Source organism: Pseudoliparis swirei, chromosome 24, assembly GCF_029220125.1.
Source record: "Pseudoliparis swirei isolate HS2019 ecotype Mariana Trench chromosome 24, NWPU_hadal_v1, whole genome shotgun sequence".
NCBI classification, from domain to species: domain Eukaryota; kingdom Metazoa; phylum Chordata; class Actinopteri; order Perciformes; family Liparidae; genus Pseudoliparis; species Pseudoliparis swirei.
In genome coordinates, this window is record NC_079411.1 from 22,667,069 (window position 1) to 22,686,568 (window position 19,500).

At 42.0% G+C, this 19,500-nt stretch overlaps 1 protein-coding gene across 1 annotated transcript; it reads left to right on the plus strand.

Annotated features, from left to right (window-relative positions):
* The first annotated feature begins 615 nt into the window (after positions 1–615).
* On the plus strand, positions 616–19,256 carry LOC130190218 (cAMP-dependent protein kinase catalytic subunit alpha-like). Its single transcript, XM_056409522.1, has 11 exons — positions 616–995; positions 5,250–5,311; positions 6,362–6,490; positions 7,817–7,915; positions 9,301–9,383; positions 9,585–9,711; positions 12,988–13,083; positions 13,858–13,980; positions 14,849–14,908; positions 15,007–15,111; positions 15,720–19,256. The coding sequence occupies exons 1-11, from the start codon at positions 950–952 to the stop codon at positions 15,843–15,845; spliced, it is 1,056 nt and encodes a 351-aa protein (XP_056265497.1). The 5' UTR covers positions 616–949; the 3' UTR covers positions 15,846–19,256.
* The last annotated feature ends 244 nt before the right edge of the window (positions 19,257–19,500 follow it).

Sequence of the window (19,500 nt, forward strand, 5' to 3'; positions counted from 1 at the left end):
GGCGGGGGGGGGGGGGGATGGAGCGCGGGGAGAGAGGGTTTTTCTTTTTTGGAGGGAGGGGGCCATTCCTTACGGCCAATAGATATCCTCGCATTCACCAAGATTCCCACGGTTCGGCCGCGACAAGCCAATGGAGGAGAGCAACCGGAGAAAGTGGGCGCGGACGTCGTCGAGGGGAAAATAATCGTTGACGTTCACGTCGCTAGCTATTCGTTGGGCGGCGATACGTTGCCGTTGTTGACGGATTGAACGGCCAATCAGAGCGCTCTGCGGGACGGCCTCGTCGAGAGGTGGCCAATCCGTAGCCGAGCTCCAGCTGTCAATCAACCCGGTTCTGGCGAGTGGGCGGGATGTTCGCTCGGCTGTAGTTCCGTCATCTCGCCCGTCTCCGAGTCTACAGGGGGCCAATGTTGATTTGGTCAAATTCGCGTCGTTGTCGGACCCCGCCGAGGATTCATTTTTTAAAATCTGGGTTCGGTGGCGAAAAGCGGCAATCTTTTGATTGAGAATATTGCGTCCCCGCCGTAGGTATAGCTGGGTTTTTTTTGGGGAGGGGGTGGGGGGGTTGGGGGAGAGGTGGGCAGCCAGGGGGGCCTCGCTCGGAGGGGGCTGCGAGGAGGGACAGGAGAAGACTGGATCCTCCGTGTTCAGGCCAACTGCGCCGAGGTCGGCCTGGCAGTCCAGTGAAGCCCCAGCGACCGAGACACCACAACGACAGCTCCCCGTGGATTTAATCTCGGTACCGTCCGCCGGTGGAGTGAGTGAGCCCGCTCCGGGAGACCGTCTTGCGCACCAGCCAGCTGTCGGGCTATCAACGACCCGAGACCTCGCTTGGTAACCGCTACATCTGGATTTAGGAAACACCGCTCGGACCTAATCGAGTTACCGGCTTGACGAGGCTACAGGGCGGCCACAAAGCCGCGGATCGCCCGTTGACAAGTTGGGCATCATGGGCAACACGCCCACGGCCAGGAAAGGCAGCGAGATGGAAAGCGGTGGGTACCATCGCCAGTAATGTTACACATCAGTCTTTCAACAAGCAACACCTGCTCGGTCGCAGCCTCCATGTACATGATCAGAGACGATGGGATACAGCAGGCTCTGGTAGCTTCACATCACACGCCGCACACGGCTAATTAGAGGCCTATCCTCGCTTCCCCATTCATTAAGATCCACGAGCACGTCCATGACAAGTCCTCGGTACAAACCAACGCAAGCTCCCAAGATCACGAATGTTATATTTTCAATTCAGGAGCATCGTGTGTGGACGTGGAGATGACACACAAAAAAAGGGAGGGGGGGGGGTGTTATCTCTCCTCAGATGTTGTGGACTCTTTGATTTGCAGTGGATGCTCAGGTGGAGGGAAGCAGGCTGTGGAGCGGTGTTCACACATCTCTGCACGAGATGCTCAATGTCCCCCAGCGACTGTAAACTGCGAGCATTTTGTAATATCCACTGTCCTGAAATATTGCCAATATCAAAATACACTAAGTGTCCGGTTTTTCCTCAACTCTCTAGGTCTGTTGCTCCACTCCTTTGGAAAGAGATGCTGCTTTAAACTGTGTGTGGGTGAGCTGAATCTAATTAACGTGAACCCATTGGCTGAGAGAGGGCGAGTGCAATCACTGGCACCGACAACTCAGTGGCAACTCACTGGCAAGTGCCACAGACTTGCATAGATAATGTATTTTTTTAGACTTACTTACAATATTTAATACGATATTGCTGTACAATACTGCTGTACTATATTGAATATTGTTTTGCTACTACTACGTTTCACTTCGTAATATATAACACTTATATACCATGATATGTATAATGTACCCGCCTTTCTTTAATAATAAAAATATATATAATTAAATTTTTTACCAATGTCATACTGTTATACCTCCATGAAATTCTAGTTTGAGGAGATGCCACTGTTAGTCTAAAGTTTAAGCACTGGCACTCAGTGACACTTGCCAGCAGATGCCGCAGCTAGTCAAAAAGTGCCACTACTAGTTAAAAGGTGCCACAGCTAGTCAAAAAGTGCCACTACTAGTCAAAAAGTGCCAGCAGACGGAGGGTCGGCCAGGCGCGTCTGCGGCATGTCTGCGCATTGACGAGTCTGCGACGACTCAGTGACAAGCTTCACTGAAGTGCCCGGACAGCGGAAGAAATCACTTTCATGATCACAGAATGGAGGAGCTGCGGTTTAGCTAGATAGATAGATAGATAGCTAAAATAGCTAGATACACAGATGGATATATATATATATATATTAGGGCTGTGAAACGATTAAAATTTTTAATCGGATTAATCACAGGTTTTTGTGGATTAATCATGATTAATCACATATTACCGATATTCTCGGTATATTTTGTGAGAACATAGAGATTTATGACAAAAGACGGATATATACATTTATACATTCTTCTATACAATGGTGCTGCAACTCAGCAGTTATTTAGCAGTTTTCTTCCATATGGAACATTAATACATCTTCATCCTAAACAGAATGTTTAACCCTCCTGTTACCTTTCGGGTCAATTTGACCCCATTCAATGTTTAATGTCGGTGTTCTTTGGGGTCAATTTGACCCCAGGCTGTTTTTCACTGTGTCAAACATATCAGAAATATCAACTTTTTTATTTATTTAAAGGGCTATTTAGGTAGTCAACAAACAAACATAAAGTACCTCACACTTAAACTTGGGAAGCAATATTAATTCTAATAATTTTCTGGAGGTTTTAATTGCTGGGGTCAAATTGACCCCGAGGGTAAAATATGTTCGTAAATGTAAAGGTAACAGGAGGGTTAAACAGAGCATTTTCTCTTGTTTGTCAACCATTAACTCCACCATGATACAATCTAAAGGTGGACAGATTGACAAGTGACTTTTTTTGCTCGGTCGATGCGCGCGCACGGAGCTCTGTGGCGCGCCAGACGGAGATCGATAAGTGTTAACGCAACGCGAAGAGACAGAAATGACATGCTGCTGTGGAGATACGATCAACAACAGACGTTTAGTTTAATAAAAGAACAAAGACGTGCTATAGAGAACATGTCAGGGGGCGGGCCAATCTCTTTAATGTCATTGATCTACCAACACTACGCCGCGATCGACTGGCAGGTCGCGATCGATCTACAGGAAGTAAAAGTCGTAACAAGGTTTCCGGAGGTGAACCTGCGGAAGGATCATTACCGATGAACAGACCGTCTGCATGAGAGCGGACAGAGTTCAGATTGAAGTGGTGTATTGGAAGCTCATTTTGCAAGTGACTTTTTTTTCGTCCCGACGACCAACAACAGACGGATTGGAAGCTCATTCTGCGCATGCGTTAAATGCGTTAAATAAAAAAAACTAGTTAAACCTGTAATTGGATTAACTGAGTTAACGCGTTATTTTTCACAGCACTAATATATATATATTGTCTTTTTGTAGACACTTATTTACAATATGCAATAAGATAGTGCTGTACATTACTGCTGTATTGTATTTAATATTGTTTTGCTACTACTACGTTTCACTTCGTAATCTATTACATTTATATACCATGATATTGTAACGTCTTGGACGTTATGGCACTGATGACACGGAGACGGGACGACGTTATTAATCCTCCCTTTATTAGGCATCCACCAACACAGACAGCGTGCTCCTCAGTTTAGCAGCTTGAACGTCAACAACAACGGTTCCCGTCAACAAACCCTTAACTTCCGTTTTCCGACAGGTTAACCCCGCCTCCCCTCTACTCCGCCAATCACAGGCACGCCCCCTCGACCAGCACGCACGGTGCCACCTGTGATCGACAGCCACTTCACAGGGTCGCTACAATATATTACGAAGTAAAACGTAGTCGAAGCAAAACAATATTAAATATAGTACAGCAGTAACGAACAGCACTATCTTATTGCATATTGTAAGTAAGTGTCTACAAAAAGACACTAATTATATATATATATATATATACACACACATCCATCTGTGTATCTAGCTATTTTAGCTATCTATCTATCTAGCTAAACCGCAGTTCCTCCATTCTGTGATCATGAAAGTGATTTCTTCCGCTGTCCGGGCACTTTAATGGAGCTTGTCACTGAGTCGTCGCAGACTCGTCACTGCGCAGACATGCAGCAGACGCGCCTGGCCGACCCTCCGTCTGCTGGCACTTTTTTGACTAGCTGTGGCACTTTTTGACTAGTAGTGGCATCTGCTGGCAAGTGCCGGCAAGTGCCACTGAGTAGCTGCGGCACCTGCTGGCAAGTGCCACTGAGTGCCAGCGTCGCCAGGGGGATCTCGCCCCTACTGTTGGCTGAGCTGGTCTCAGTGTGTCTGCTGTGCTGTACGTCTCGTGTAAAGTTGCTGTTATGCACAAGGGTGAGAGTATTTATGGGGTAATTATTTCCTCTGTTTTTTTCTATTTACCTTTTCTTTTGTTTTACCATGCATTGGGATTCAAACAGTTTTTTATCAACCAGATACACTTTTCAGCAAACAGCTTCGAAAAGCTCACATGGGATGACATGATGAGTTTATGAAATATCGTTTTAAGAAGCTCTATGTGCGTGCATCACACATGCATGGTCAGTGAGCATCGTAGCCGAAGTGTATAGTTTAACGAACTCATCCATATCCCCCCCGCAGGTTATTACAACCCATTAAAAGTGCACAGACAGAGAGTGAGACTCACTCTGACTAACTCAGCTGCACTGTGTGAGGTTCAAACCTTGTTGTGTGGTTAAGTTGGTCAAATTCTAAGTCCACTAGAGACTTCTGAAGGCAGGAAAATGAGCCTCAGTACCTCATACTGTGCTGATGCTTTACGTACTGAACCCAGAATAATCCTAAACGGGTTCTGCGCTGAGATTAGACACAACTTTTGTGTTGTCAGGAGAGCGCTACGAGCCGATGTGAGACGGTAGGTAGGAGCTTTCTTATTAAGTCTGCAGGTTTAGCTTGACACTTAACATCTCGACGGAACCACCCCCCCCCCCCCCCTTTCAGACTGTGGAGTTTGAAAGATCAAGGAATTTAACCGGAATGAATTATTATTATTTTTGAAACTTCACTCATCGGGGCTAAATATATCTGTCTTTGGATAAAATCTTTCTCTTGTGAGTCCCCCGTCTTCACGGGAGAAATAAAGCGCTGGTTAACGTGGAGGCATTGCATTACATATTTCCTCCCACAGGTTTTCCCGTTCTTCGAATGCCAGTTTAATCTCACAAACCACTAAAGCCTTTCTGGTGCTCTTGTCTTCCACAGTCAAGGAGTTCCTTACTAAAGCCAAAGAGGACTTTCTGAAGAAGTGGGAGAGCCCTGCACAGGTTAGTGTTTGAATGTGTGATGCTCATCTAGCACAACAGAATGTGAATATGTTCTGCATGTGTTTGGATGCAGAGGAATGTGTGTACGTTCCTACGCTGCGTGACCAAACATATATTAAATATATGTGTGGTGTTTTCTCGACTATTCCTCTGGTATGTTTTTCTTCTTCTTTTCTTCTGTGCTGCCAGCTACCGCTGTACATTTATATCTATTTGGACTGAAATAAAGCAAATAGCTTGTAAACATATGCAGCGTGATGAGGTTTATCATTTATTTATTTTACGTTAAAATCATCTTGTTTTTTTCCTAAATTCCTGTGGTCCAAGTTATTATGATTATTACGGGTGTGAAGAGGAATATTACATTGATTGTTTGACATGCATTATTTTTATGTATAGACCTTTAAAATATTATATTATTATTATTGTTTGCATTAGGGCTTTTATTTGAACCGTATTATACAGCCCCTTGATATATATATATATATATATATATATATATAAGTTCTGTGCAAAGAACAAAGCTTTAAGACATATTTTACAAACATAAAAAAAAAAGAAGAAAAAAAAGAGGCGGTATGACTGTTTTATTAAAAACTTCATGTAGATGATCTCAATCAGGATAGATTTTACAGGTTCACATAATATAGGTTTAAATGTGACTGGGATCTATATAGATATTCTGTTCATTGTATGTACAATATATCTAGTATATATATATAGATTATTTTATATATATATATATAATTGTTTTATTTAAAAATATATATATATATTATTTTTTTATTTAAAAAAGAAAATATATATATTTTATAATTTTTATATATATATATATCACTGGATGTATTGTACATGATAGTTTAGGATATTATGTTATGTGTATATATATATTTTATATTACAACATGATATCATAAACCACCAGTTTGATATACATATATACTCTGGTATTGTATAAGAACATTGTAAATATGAGCATAGGACATATTCGAAAAAACTCACCATCCCATTTTCACTCAATGGACTTCCCCTCTTTGTTTGGTCTGTCCAGAACACCGCCGGCCTGGAGCAGTTTGAGAGGTTGAAAACCCTGGGCACGGGCTCATTTGGCCGTGTGATGCTTGTGATGCAGAAAGAAACGGGACAGCATTACGCCATGAAGATCCTCAACAAGCAGAAGGTCAGTCTGGGTCACCACTGTGGTCATTTAAGGAAACCTGCAGGATGGTCATTACAAATGTCATTCATGGAGGAAGAAATGTACTCGCAAAGCTCCAAACGTTGCTGGACATTTAAAAAGTGCCTCCACCTTTTATGTGCTGGTGCAAAGATGAAAAGACCCAACTACAGATGCAGGCCTGTTCCCCCAATTCAGCCTCTTTGCTGAAGTTCTTAATGCAGATATCAAGAAGTTACTTTATTTACCAATTTATAATGAATTAGTGCCTGCGTTTCTGTTCACACTGATCACCTCTTATGACTAATATTCATAGAGACATATTTTTACATTTCACTGGCTAATCCAGTAGATTTAACACCTGAGGGGAAAAAAAGCAAGGTTCTTTATCACATGCAGGTGAGAACAAACGGTCAATACATTTTAAATGCATGTTCTCTGTGTATCCACTATGTGCAACCTGGCAATAACTACATGGCCAAATATATGAAAGGAGAGACCGTGACTCTATTGTCTCTTGGATAAAAGCATCTATGGTAATTTTGCCAATCTGCTTCGACAATATACCTCCTACTGCATAATATATTCATCCTATTCAGTCCCAGTTTCCAGTTTGTGCCGCTTTGCACCGTATTTACTGTGTGTCTGTGCGCCTTATTCCCAAAAGTGGAAAGTGCAACATCCATCTTGACTGGTTTACAAAGTTTCAGCTTGTGTTTGTACTTCTTTTTTTTTGTGCCAACTTCACAAGAATGAAGTTTTAATCATTTTGAAAATATTGAACCTGTAGGTATAGGTTAGACTTCTGAAGTTACCTCCGAAGCCGTTGTGTGTTGAATGAGTTCTCCCAGGGGAATATAAGCAGAACAAAAGCAAACCAAATAGATAAATGCTGTTTGAACGTAGACACTTTCCGATATCGGTCGAGCCCGAAGGAGGCGGGCGGTTTCAGAGCTGCTGCTGTCATAACTACGGGAAAAAACATTATTAGCAGCTACATTTATAGAAAATGACCAACAAAAATAATCAAATCTCATTATAAAATAAGATAAAATAAGATAATCCTTTATTAGTCCCTCAGTGGGGAAATTGTAGGATTACAGCAGTGAGAAAAAGACAAATAAAAAAGTAAGAAAAATACGAGAGCAATATTAATACAGACCGAATAAAAGTATATACAAGGTAGTAATAATAATAAGACTAATATCATATCAATTAATTGTATTATTTATTTTATTTTTTCATCAGGATTAAAACATGAAAGGGGGAGCCTCGGTCGCCACACGATACGACATGAACCGCCTTCTCCCTCTTTGTTTATCCTTTCAGGTGGTGAAGCTCAAGCAAATAGAGCACACTCTGAACGAGAAGAGGATTCTTCAGGCTGTCAGCTTTCCTTTTCTGGTGCGGTTAGAGTACTCGTTCAAGGTGGGGAGCATTTCAGATGCTGTGTGTGTGTGTGTGTGTGTGTGTGTGTGTGTGTGTTTGCGTGAATAGATTTTCCTTCTTTCCATCCATCGGCTTTGCCCCAATTCCTCATTCCAGCTTTTAAATTGCTATTTGTCTCCAGCTCACCTCGTTGACTTCTGTCATGTGATCACGAGTGTGCGGAAACACGGACTGCTGATGACTCTTTTTGTGTATTTTTACATTACACGTATCTTTAGGTTATGTTGTGTGTTACTAATTATTTAAACTAAGGGCCAAACGCATTGCATTTGAAGTTTACGCCTTATGTCTTTGTTTCATATGAAATACTTTTTTTCTTTTCTTTTGTAGTTTGTGAAAAAATAACCATGACTGAGAAAAAAATAGAAAAATGTCTGGATTATGATGTTGTCATCTTTATGATATCAACAAATTGAATTGACCTTCTCCCTTCATTCCAGTTTACAGTCGTTCTGTGTGCTGCATATAACAGGCATACAATGCAATGTTAACACTCTCAATGAATCATTTCAGTTTTAATCAACATTGTATGAATGTATCTAAAATTCTTCTGGTTGAAGACCACGTCCAAGTATTTCTAATGATTAGATTTGACTTTATTTATCCCCAGGGGGAAATTTCTTGAAGCAGCAGGAACAATGTTACAAATATACAATAAAATAAAATAGCAGGGCATAATACTATTATGAATTTAAATAATAATGAAAATGAAAATAAATAATAATGAATATAATGATCTGTGTGATCATAAAACTATGTGTACCTCGTGCTAGTTTTTATACAAAAATAAATTGCTCTCTGAAGTCGCGTGAACGTCCCGATGCGTTATGATCTGCTCGTTTACGATCTCATCCCGACCATCACTTCCATTGTCATTGACAATTCATCATTAGTTGTTTGCCATCTGCAAAAAAAAAAGTGAAATGAGCCACAAATTATTCAACGTTTTCACACCCCGGCTTCATCGGGGGCCGGTTGTGCTCGTACAGACTAACGCAGCTGATGGCCGTACTCCAATTGAAGCCTTATTCAGGTTTCGCTTTGAATAAACCTATTAACAGAATTTTCCACGTCCACGTGTCTCGTCCTTCACACTCGTGGAAGAGTCAACAGGCTTAGTTTGGGTATTTTGACAGGAAGTTGTATTTGAAGAATGAAATCCTCCTTGATGATGTAAAGCTATAGTGTTACAACACTTATCTCTGTTAGAGGGTGTGACAAAACTTAAGTAAAAGTATGATAGACACACACATTTTTTATGGTAATACCTGAAATAAACGTTGGTTCATTTATTTCCATTCTCCCGCAAAATACTGTATCCATGTTGTGTTTGTGAGGGTCACTCACAGTCTCTTCTCCTCCAGGACAACACTAACCTCTACATGGTGATGGAGTATGTACCCGGTGGAGAGATGTTCTCCCATCTACGGAGAATTGGCAGATTTAGGTCAGTGTTTACAGGCACACACAGAGGTTACATTGTGGCGTTGTGTACTCTGTCCTCTTCTCTTGTATTCTCCTGTCGTCTATTTGATTCCACTCTTTACAGCTCTGTTCTCGTCAGGTCTCTTTTAGCTCCACTTTGTTTTATTTGGCCACGTTCCCCCCCGGCTGTTCTGTTCTGAACGGCCCGGTGTTTTGTGTGCAGTGAGCCTCACGCTCGGTTCTACGCCGCTCAGATCGTTCTCACCTTTGAGTATCTTCACGCTTTGGACCTGATCTACAGAGACCTGAAACCTGAGAACCTGCTCATAGACCAACAGGGCTACATACAGGTAACCAACACCTGATGCGCTGATATTTATATATATGTATATCTATATGTGTGTGTATACATATATGTATATCTGTGTATATATATATACACTACCGTTCAAAAGTTTGGGATCATTTAGAAATGTCCTTATTTTTCTAAGAAAAGCATTGTTTTTTTCAATGAAGATAACATTAAATCAATCAGAAATACCCTCTATACATTGTTAATGTGGTAAATGACTATTCTAGGTGGAAACGTCTGGTTTCTAATGAAATATCTCCATCGGTGTATAGAGGCCCATTTCCATCAACTATCACTCCAGTGTTCTAATGGTACATTGTGTTTGCTAATCGCCTTAGAAGACTAATGGATGATTAGAAAACCCTTGGAAACCCTTGTGCAATTATGTTAGCACAGCTGAAAACTGTTTTGCTGATGAGAGAAGCTATAAAACTGGCCTTCCTTTGAGCTAGTTGATTATCTGGAGCATCACATTTGTGGGTTCGATAAGACTCTCAAAATGGCCAGAAAAAGAACTTTCATGTGAAATTCGCCAGTCTATTCTTGTTCTTAGAAATGAAGGCTATTCCATGCGAGAAATTGCAAAGAAACAGAAAATTTCCTACAGCGGTGTGTACTACTCCTTCAGAGAACAGCACAAACGGGCTCTAACCAGAGCAGAAAGAGAAGTGGAGGCTCCGGTGCACAACTCAGCAAGAAGACAAGGACATCAGAGTCTCTAGTTTGAGAAATAGACGCCTCACAGGTCCTCAACTGGCAGCTTCTGTAAATGGTACCCAAAACGCCAGTGTCAACGCCGACAGTGAAGAGGCGACTCGGGATGCTGGCCTTCTAGGCAGAGTGGCAAAGAAAAGCCATATCTGAGACTGGCCAATCAAAAGAAAAGATTGGTATGGGCAAAAGAACACAGGCATTGGACAGAGGAAGATTGGAAAAAGGTGTTATGGACAGATGAATCCAAGTTTGAGGTGTTTGGATCACACAGAAGAACATTTGTGAGATGCAGAACAGGTGAAAAGATGCTGGAAGAGTGCCTGACACCATCTGTCAAGCATGGTGGAGGTCATGTGATGGTCTGGGGCTGCTTTGGTGCTGGTAAAGTGGGAGATTTGTACCAGGTAAGGGGATTTTAAATAAGGAAGGCTATCACTCCATTTTGCAACGCCATGCCATACCCTGTGGGCAGCGCTTGATTGGAGCCAATTTCCTCCTCCAACAGGACAATGACCCAAAGCACACCTCCAAATTGTGCAAGAACTATTTGAGGAAGAAGCAGGCAGCTGGTCTGCTGTCTGTAATGGAGTGGCCAGCACAGTCACCAGATCTCAACCCCATTGAGCTGTTGTGGGAGCAGCTTGACCGTATGGTCCGCAAGAAGTGCCCATCAAGCCAATCCAACTTGTGGCAGGTGCTTCAGGAAGCGTGTGGTGACATTTCAACAGATTACCTCAACAAATTAACAGCTAGAATGCCAAAGGTCTACAATGCTGTAATTGCTGCAAAAGGAGCATTCTTTGACGAAAGCAAAGTTTGAAGAAAAAAATTAATACTTCAAATACAAATCATTATTTCTAACCTTGTCAATGTCTTGACTATATTTTCTATACATTTTGCAACTCATTTGATAAATAAAAGTGTGAGTTTTCATGGAAAACACAAAATTGTCTGGGTGATCCCAAACTTTTGAACGGTCGTGTATATATACACGACCGTTCAAAAGTTTGGGGTCACTTAGAAATGTCTTTATTTTTCAAAGAAATGCACTGTTTTTTCAATAAAGATAACATTAAATTAATCAAAAATACACTCTATACATTGTTAATGTGGTAAATTAATATTCTAGGTGGAAACGTCTGGTTTCTAATGAAATATCTCCATAGGTGTATAGAGGCCCATTTCCATCAACGATCACTCCAGTGTTCTAATGGTACATTGTGTTTGCTAATCGCCTTAGAAGACTAATGTCTGATTAGAAAACCCTTGTGCAATTATGTTAGCACAGCTGAAAACAGTTATGCTGGTGATATAAGCTATACAACTGGCCTTCCTTTAAGCTTGAAGAACAAAATTAATACTTCAAATATTAATCATTATTTCTAACCTTGTCAATGTCTTGACTATGTTCTATGAAATGTTCAATTCATTTGATAAATAGAAGTGTGAGTTTTCATGGAAGACACGAAATTGTCTGGGTGACCCCAAACTTTTGAACGGTAGTGTATGTGTAATATATATATATATATACACACATGTGTGTGTTTGTATATATATATATGAAAGATGATCAAAACGTGCTTGTGAATTTCTGCATGTATTCATATGATTTTTCTGCCTCTATTGATCAGTAAAGTTCAGTGAGTTGACAACTGATGCTAAACAAAGCCGGCCCCTTTCTCAGCATGCAGACCGGCCCAGCTGTGTGTTCTCCTCACCCCTTTAGAAGTTCAGCCTCCAGCCCGATGCCCCCTGACTTTCCGGCTGGGCACTGTACTCATGATTTAGTTTGTCTAAATCAATGGTTGTCAAACTATTTACAGTGATGTACCCTCTGCCAAATATGGTTTTTTTGCCGAGTACCCCCTGACCAATGCAAAGCATTTTGGGGTTGAAAAAAAGATGTAATACGGAGCATTTTGCATATAATATAAACAATTTATGAACTTAGATATATATTTTATTGAATAATGGTGAAATAACTATTTTCAAAGGCTTTTTTTTTATGGATGCTCATTTAAAATATATTTCAAACAAATGTCACGCACCCCCTAGAGGGCATTCACGTACCCCCACGGGTACACGCACCCCCATTTGAGAACCACTAGTCTAAAGCCTAAGTGAACACCTGTGCAGCATTGGCGAGGTGGCGAGGGGTGGGTGGGGGTGGGGTTGAATTATCATAATTCTATGGATAAATGGCAATCACAATTTCCGATAAACCCAACGTGATGTCATCACACCGTCTGTCTTGTGTGACCAAAGTCAGATAATTCAGGTTACAAGGCAAAGAGGAGCGTTTGAGGATCTGGAAACATGAGAGGAGAGTGTATTTCACAACGATCTGTGTTTACTGAGGAGTCCGTCACGTAAACACAGATGCTGCTGCCCTCTAGTGGTGAACAGTCACATTAAGACTGGTTTAAAAAAAAAATCCCATTGCTGCCCGGAGATCTTTGCCCTGCTCCATCTCTTTGCCTCCGTCTATCACGTGGCTCTCCCTCCACAGCCCGGCCACTGTGCTCATGGTTTGTCGACGTTCTTTTATTTCCCCTCTCAGGTGACAGATTTTGGTTTTGCCAAACGCGTAAAGGGCCGGACCTGGACACTGTGTGGCACCCCAGAATATCTGGCCCCAGAGATTATTCTCAGCAAGGTGAGCCACCATGTGCACCTCATTACCTTCGCATTGAAAATGCGGAAGGTTATGTTTTGATCGCCGTGTATTTATTTATTTATTACCTTCGCATTGAAAATGCGGAAGGTTATGTTTTGATCGCCATTTATTTATTTATTACCTTCGCATTGAAAATGCGGAAGGTTATGTTTTGATCGCCGTGTATTTATTTATTTATTTATTTGTATGCGTGTTATTCGCATAACAAAAAAAGTTTTAAACCGAATCGCATGAAATTTGTTGGGATGATTGGTTATTATCCGGGGAGCATTTGATTAGATTTTGGGATCGATCGGGTCAAAGGTCAAGGTCAAGGTCATGAAAAGGTCAAAATCTTCTTGAATCGCATGAAATTTGGTGGGATGATTGGTTATTATCCGGGGACCATTTGATTAGATTTTGGGATCAATCGGGTCAAAGGTCATATATACATTATATACATTTATAAAAAAATAGAAAAACAGTGTGACATCTTTATTGATGGAACACTGTAAGATGTCCTTAAATGGTTCTCATCTTCAGGATAATATCTCCTACTACTTCATTACCCCCCGTGACACGCTGTCTATAACAATCCATCTCTTCCTTCTGAACATAACAATAAGACGCACCTGAGGAAGGAGGAATGAATGATGAATTAAAGTTAAAAAAAGAAGCTACGCACTTTTTAAAAAATTGAATGTTTTCTTGCGTAACTGTTTATAATGCTCTCTTTTCATCTCTCCTCTCCTCCGTCCATATTCTATCCACCAGGGTTATAACAAGGCCGTAGACTGGTGGGCGCTGGGCGTGCTGGTCTATGAGATGGCAGCAGGGTACCCGCCTTTCTTTGCTGACCAGCCCATTCAGATCTATGAAAAGATCGTTTCGGGGAAGGTGAGTCGGACCCTCCGATTCCCACTTTGTGCCACATTCAGTGTCTGTTTGTAGTATTTTGGATATTATAATATAACACGCTTTAGTTGTAGCTCAACAATTTATGGGGTGGGATGGGGAAAAGTTTGTGTAATATTTTTGTTTTGTCTTGTTTTGTTTTCTCCTTGTTTTCATCTTATGATGTTAAAAAAAAACATCATCCTTGTGTGGTGTTTTTATAAGGTTATACATTTGTGTATTTTCTTTTTGTAAAATAAGACTTTCAGTATAACGAACTGTAAATGCTGGCTAAAAAAATATATATAATTTTTTTCCGCCCCGAGTTGAAATATTTCAACTTTGAGGCGGTCATCTCGCAACTCGGGCCAATCAGCTCTTGAGTTCCGCTCTCGTCGCGCTGGAAGCGGAAGTCTTTCAGACGTTACAGTAACTTCATCGGTGAAAGTGACCGAGTTGAGTGAGCCTACGGGTGATGTCATGAACCCAAACACGAGGGTGTTAGTGTGTGGGACGTCCATGACAAATATAAAGCAGAACTAGTGGTTAGTTATTCTGGTGGATGAAGGAGATGATAACCGTCTTTACAGAGACGAGACACGGAGATAAGCCCTGCCCCTCGCGGAGCGTCTCGACGCTTATGGCGAGAACACGGTGAATGTAAACTCACGCGTTTTGGGCAACGCGAAAAATCGCTTCGCTTTTGGTGTGAACGCACCTTTAGAAGTTCCTGCGGTAAAGTTTGAGTTTACTGTTGAGCCCTGTTGGAGACTGCGAGTCAGACACGATGTGACCTCCTTCAGGCGTCCACGAGAAGGTTAGAGACGCGCACTTGGACTTGTCGGTAACCTCTTCTTGTCTTCTGTCTCAGGTGCGTTTCCCATCTCACTTCAGTTCAGATCTGAAGGACCTCTTGAGGAACCTGCTACAGGTGAAAAGTGGATTCCTTCTGAAGTTTTCCGGCTATCTGTTCTCCGCTGTGTGTTCTGAACAAGTGAGGATAAATGTGTTATGTGGTGTTATCCTCAGGTGGATCTAACAAAACGCTACGGGAACCTCAAGAACGGGGTCAACGACATCAAGGGACACAAATGGTTTGCGACCACTGACTGGATTGCCATCTACCAGAAAAAGGTACGCGTGTCCGTGAGTGCGTCCTGTGTTTATGCGACAGTGTCAGAAATACACGAGGGCAAAGGGAAAAACTGCCCCTAAGAAATATAATTTTGCCCCCGATATCACGAGGAGAGAGGCAAAAAATGCCCCCAGAATTCCCTCTAGTAATTCTGATAGTTTAATAGCGTTTTGTTTTTGTTCTGTGTGTCTTATCTGAATTGCCTGTGCTAGGTAGGTACACACACACAAAATCAATAAATATAATTTGAATTATAAAAAAACAAAAGAATAAGTTATAATTGTAAATAGTTGTTAAAAACAACGTTATAACAATAAATAAACACGAATAAATAAGAAGAAAATTTAATACGATTGTCTGATTTATGTTTTCTGTTTGTTTTTATCAAAGAAAACACTTTGAATCTGTAGATAAATATGTACATTTATAATTTTTGAACAACGGTTAAATGTTATTTAGTTTCAAAAAGTGCCCCCAATTAATTTTTTAATGCCCCTGGATTTCAGTCAAAAAACATATGTAAATGTCCTACCCTGCCATGCGATGACTTCTTCGACCTCTGCCAAGTTCACTTATCAACTGGTGTTTTTTTCTCGATTGTCTTCAGGTGGAAGCTCCCTTCGTTCCCAAGTTCAAAGGACCGGGCGACACCAGCAACTTTGACGACTACGAGGAGGAGGACATCCGCGTCTCCTTCAATGAGAAATGTGCCAAGGAGTTTGCGGAGTTCTAGACATAAGAGAGAGAGCGCGAGAGAGAAGGAAGAAGGAAGTAGGGAGAGTCAAAGGTAGGCTGGTCAAGTGGGAGACATAAGGAGAGAGTACTGTCTCCTGTCCAATCACAAGCACCAGCTACAACAAGAGGGGGAGGGGTGGATAGAGAAGGGATAAAGAGCAAGGAGACTGATAACCAGCAGTGTTGCCTTTTCTGTTGCGTTTCCATTGTATTTTATTTATGATTCCGTCTTATTTATGGATCCTTTTACAACGAAGGCGTGCTTCTGATTCAAGGGTGTTGGGGAACCCCGCTTATTTTAGAGAGTAGCCTCGACACATTTTTCCACCCAAGATCCTCCCTCCTCTTTGATCGTTTCATTCGTCATTTCATCACGTTCAGGCCACGTCACAGAGAAATCCGTCCGTCCGTCGTAGTCTCCTGCGGCCGGTCGTTCGTCCCATGAAGCCTAAAGAGTCGATCAAGTTGAGGTCTCAGTCTGTACAAAAGTTCCTTCAATTTAAACTGATAGCCGGCCAGCTTGCTCTCTGTCTCTGGTGAGGAGGAGGAGGAGGAGGAGGAGGAGGAGGATTTAATTGGAACATTTGAACGAATCACACTCGTATGCACTTAAATAACTTTGGGCATTTATTCTTTGAAGTATTTAAACATTTGCCGGTTCATATCGCAGACGTCGTACCTCGAGTCACCGGCATTATTGGCCAAAAGAAAAACATGAAGATGATGCGTCGTCTACTCGAAGAAGTTAGTGTCCGAGACGGAGGCCACTTCAGGGGGAAGAAGTCGGTTCAGTTTCCTGTCTTAACTCCATCGATACTTCTTTTCATTGTTAGCGTAGCCAGGCTTTGTGCCGCCATTTTCAAACGTCACTAGACTCTAGTCGCTCCGATTATTTCACGTCACGCAAAACAAACAAGGAAATTTGGATACGGGAATGTAAATATCTCAGTTTCAATAGTGTTGTGAAGGAACACCATAACATAATGGTATCTCAGGTTTGAACATATCACTTAATAAGACATTGTATCAACATTAAGCACTGGGGTTAGCAGGTCAAGAAGATGCGTGAGACACTCGCTTATGTTCTAGATTTGGGAATTTAAAGTTCCGGTGAGCACTAAGAGGAACGAAAAGGGAATATTCTGACTTTTTAGTTCGGGTATTCCACAATTTTCCCTTCCAGAGGATTTAGTTTTGCGAACTCGACAACTCTCGCTCGCTGTCTCTGCTCGGAGCTCGTTGACTAGTCGAGCTGATGCAGCATTTTGAATCGACCAATCGGCGCTCGCCTACTCCGGTTCGAAGAGACCATGCGAGGCCGACTACCTCGAGCTGCTTCTAGTGGTCACTGGAGCTCGCTGAGCAGTCACAGGTGGTCTGGGTAGTGCGCTTCATGGTCTTTTTATAGACGCCTGTGTTCATCTCCACGGCACTCTCCCTCCACGTGGCCGGCTTACATACATACGCGTGCCAGCAGCTCTGTTTCCCCATCTCTGTGTTTACATGCACAGTTTTTGTTTTTTAATTCTGTTTTTTTCCATGTGGTGATGATGTAAAAGAGGACCGCTACTCCGTTGAAGAAGTTAGGAACAGGCGGAAGAGTTGAACGGAGGTCGTGCTGAGAAGAGACGAGAATGAGCTCAGTGGTATACAAGCTGTTTTTAAAGATGCGCGACACATAGCAGCACTCCAGGTGTCCAACGCCTAATTAGCACCTGAGCTATGGTGGCAAAGTACTTCAAGCAATGCCCAAAATGTTGGTCATTGTAGGATTTGGTCATTCAGAATTTATAAATAGTGTCTATTTCGAACATTCAAATGCCTTCTTCATAGCTGTGTTTTAATGTGCCATCGTGATGAAGATAATCTATCGTGGGTCAAACAGGCGCTCTGGTTTTTCTCTGATTTGCTATGAAATCCAGATTATTTGAACGAGTCCTTCCTGTCCACAAAAAAAGTTCAGATGTTGAGAAATGTAACAAGCTTTTTCTCAAACTTACACATTTGAATTGTGCAACTGTGTGTGTGTGTGTGTGTGTATAAATCAATCGATACACGCATTGCATTTATAGTCTCATCAAATGAAAAATTACCAACCATCAAGGAATATTTACAGTGGGCTAAATGACCTGTTTCAGATCATTTTTAGATCTATGAAGCCCAACGAGCCGGATCAACCAGCTGGCGGGCCCAAACCCCTATCGCCCCTCCATTCCTCCCTCTGTCTGTACATCATGTACAGTATGCCGCAGGTTTACTGTGTGCTAATTTGATTTAAACAAATTAATTGAGGGACTTGCAGCATTAAATCAATGGAGGCATTAAAGGGCCAGTGATTCAATATAGCGCCTCCATAAAACCAGCAAGAGATTTAAGTGGCCTAGATATCCTAATGATTATGCCATGTTCATGACATATGAGACGGATGTTTTTGACAACTTCACAGGCCGAGGAGTCGTCCACACGAGTGGTAAACAGACTGTGGCATGTCAGATCGACTGGGTCCAGGACAGCTCTCAGACGGGGGACTCGAGTTGAACTCCAAAAGTAGCACCTATCTCAAGTCCCTTTGCGGTGTCCGTTGATATCGTGCTTAATAAATCCCAAACTGAGTTGATAGTAATTAAATTACCACAAATAACTGCTGCGGTGAACTCTGGGCGTTTGGGGTCCGGCGCCCTGCAGTTGCCTCTTTGGTAATCCGGCCTCACTGTTGTCCAGTAAAAACAGTCACACACACACACACACACACACACACAAGGCAACCAACTCGTGACCAAAAGGGTTCAGCCCTCTCCTGTGTGCCCCGACTCGTCAGATTCTTCGTTCTCATCGAGAGAGGTGGAAACACATTTCACTGATCAATCCCAAGTCAAAATCATAACGGCAGATATCTGGTGGCAAGACGAGGTGCTCACGTGTTATCAGATGGCTTTTTGGATATGATGGACTATTTTTCCAGACCCTTTTTATTTATTTATTATTATTATTAATATGATTATGATTATGACATTGTTGTAAACCACTTGTTGAGACTTCACATTCGCTGTATTTTCTCCATGTCGATGACTATATCATCATGGACACAATTGAAGTTCTGATACAATATTATTCCCCATCTCCTCGATGTTTTTTGCAGTGATACAACTTCCTCTAGATGCAGGCACAATGCTGGTACATACTGTCGCACTTTTTAGGGAAACGAGACCCCGACGTAAACCATGTTAACCCCCCCGCCACACACACACACACACACACACACACACACACACACACACACACATATACACGTACAGACACACTGCAAGGGGAAGCGTCTAAAGTCACGGGAACAGTGACATACAAAAACACGAAGTGTAATATTTTGCAACATGAGTATCATTCCAATAAAGTTTTACTTGTAAAATTCGACTGAACTTATGTGCGTGTGTATGCGTGTGTGTGCCTCTCGGATGTGTGTTTATTGGACTGTTCAGCGGCTGCAAGTTTGGTAAAGAGGGAATTGTAGATGATGACATATTAGCGTGTGTATGTGCGTGCGTGTGTTGCCTAGAGGTCAAACATCCATGACTGCCGCCTGATGCGGAATGGAGCCGCCACCAAACCATCTGTTGACCGCCCGGCTCAATCCACCAGCACGCTCAATAACTCGA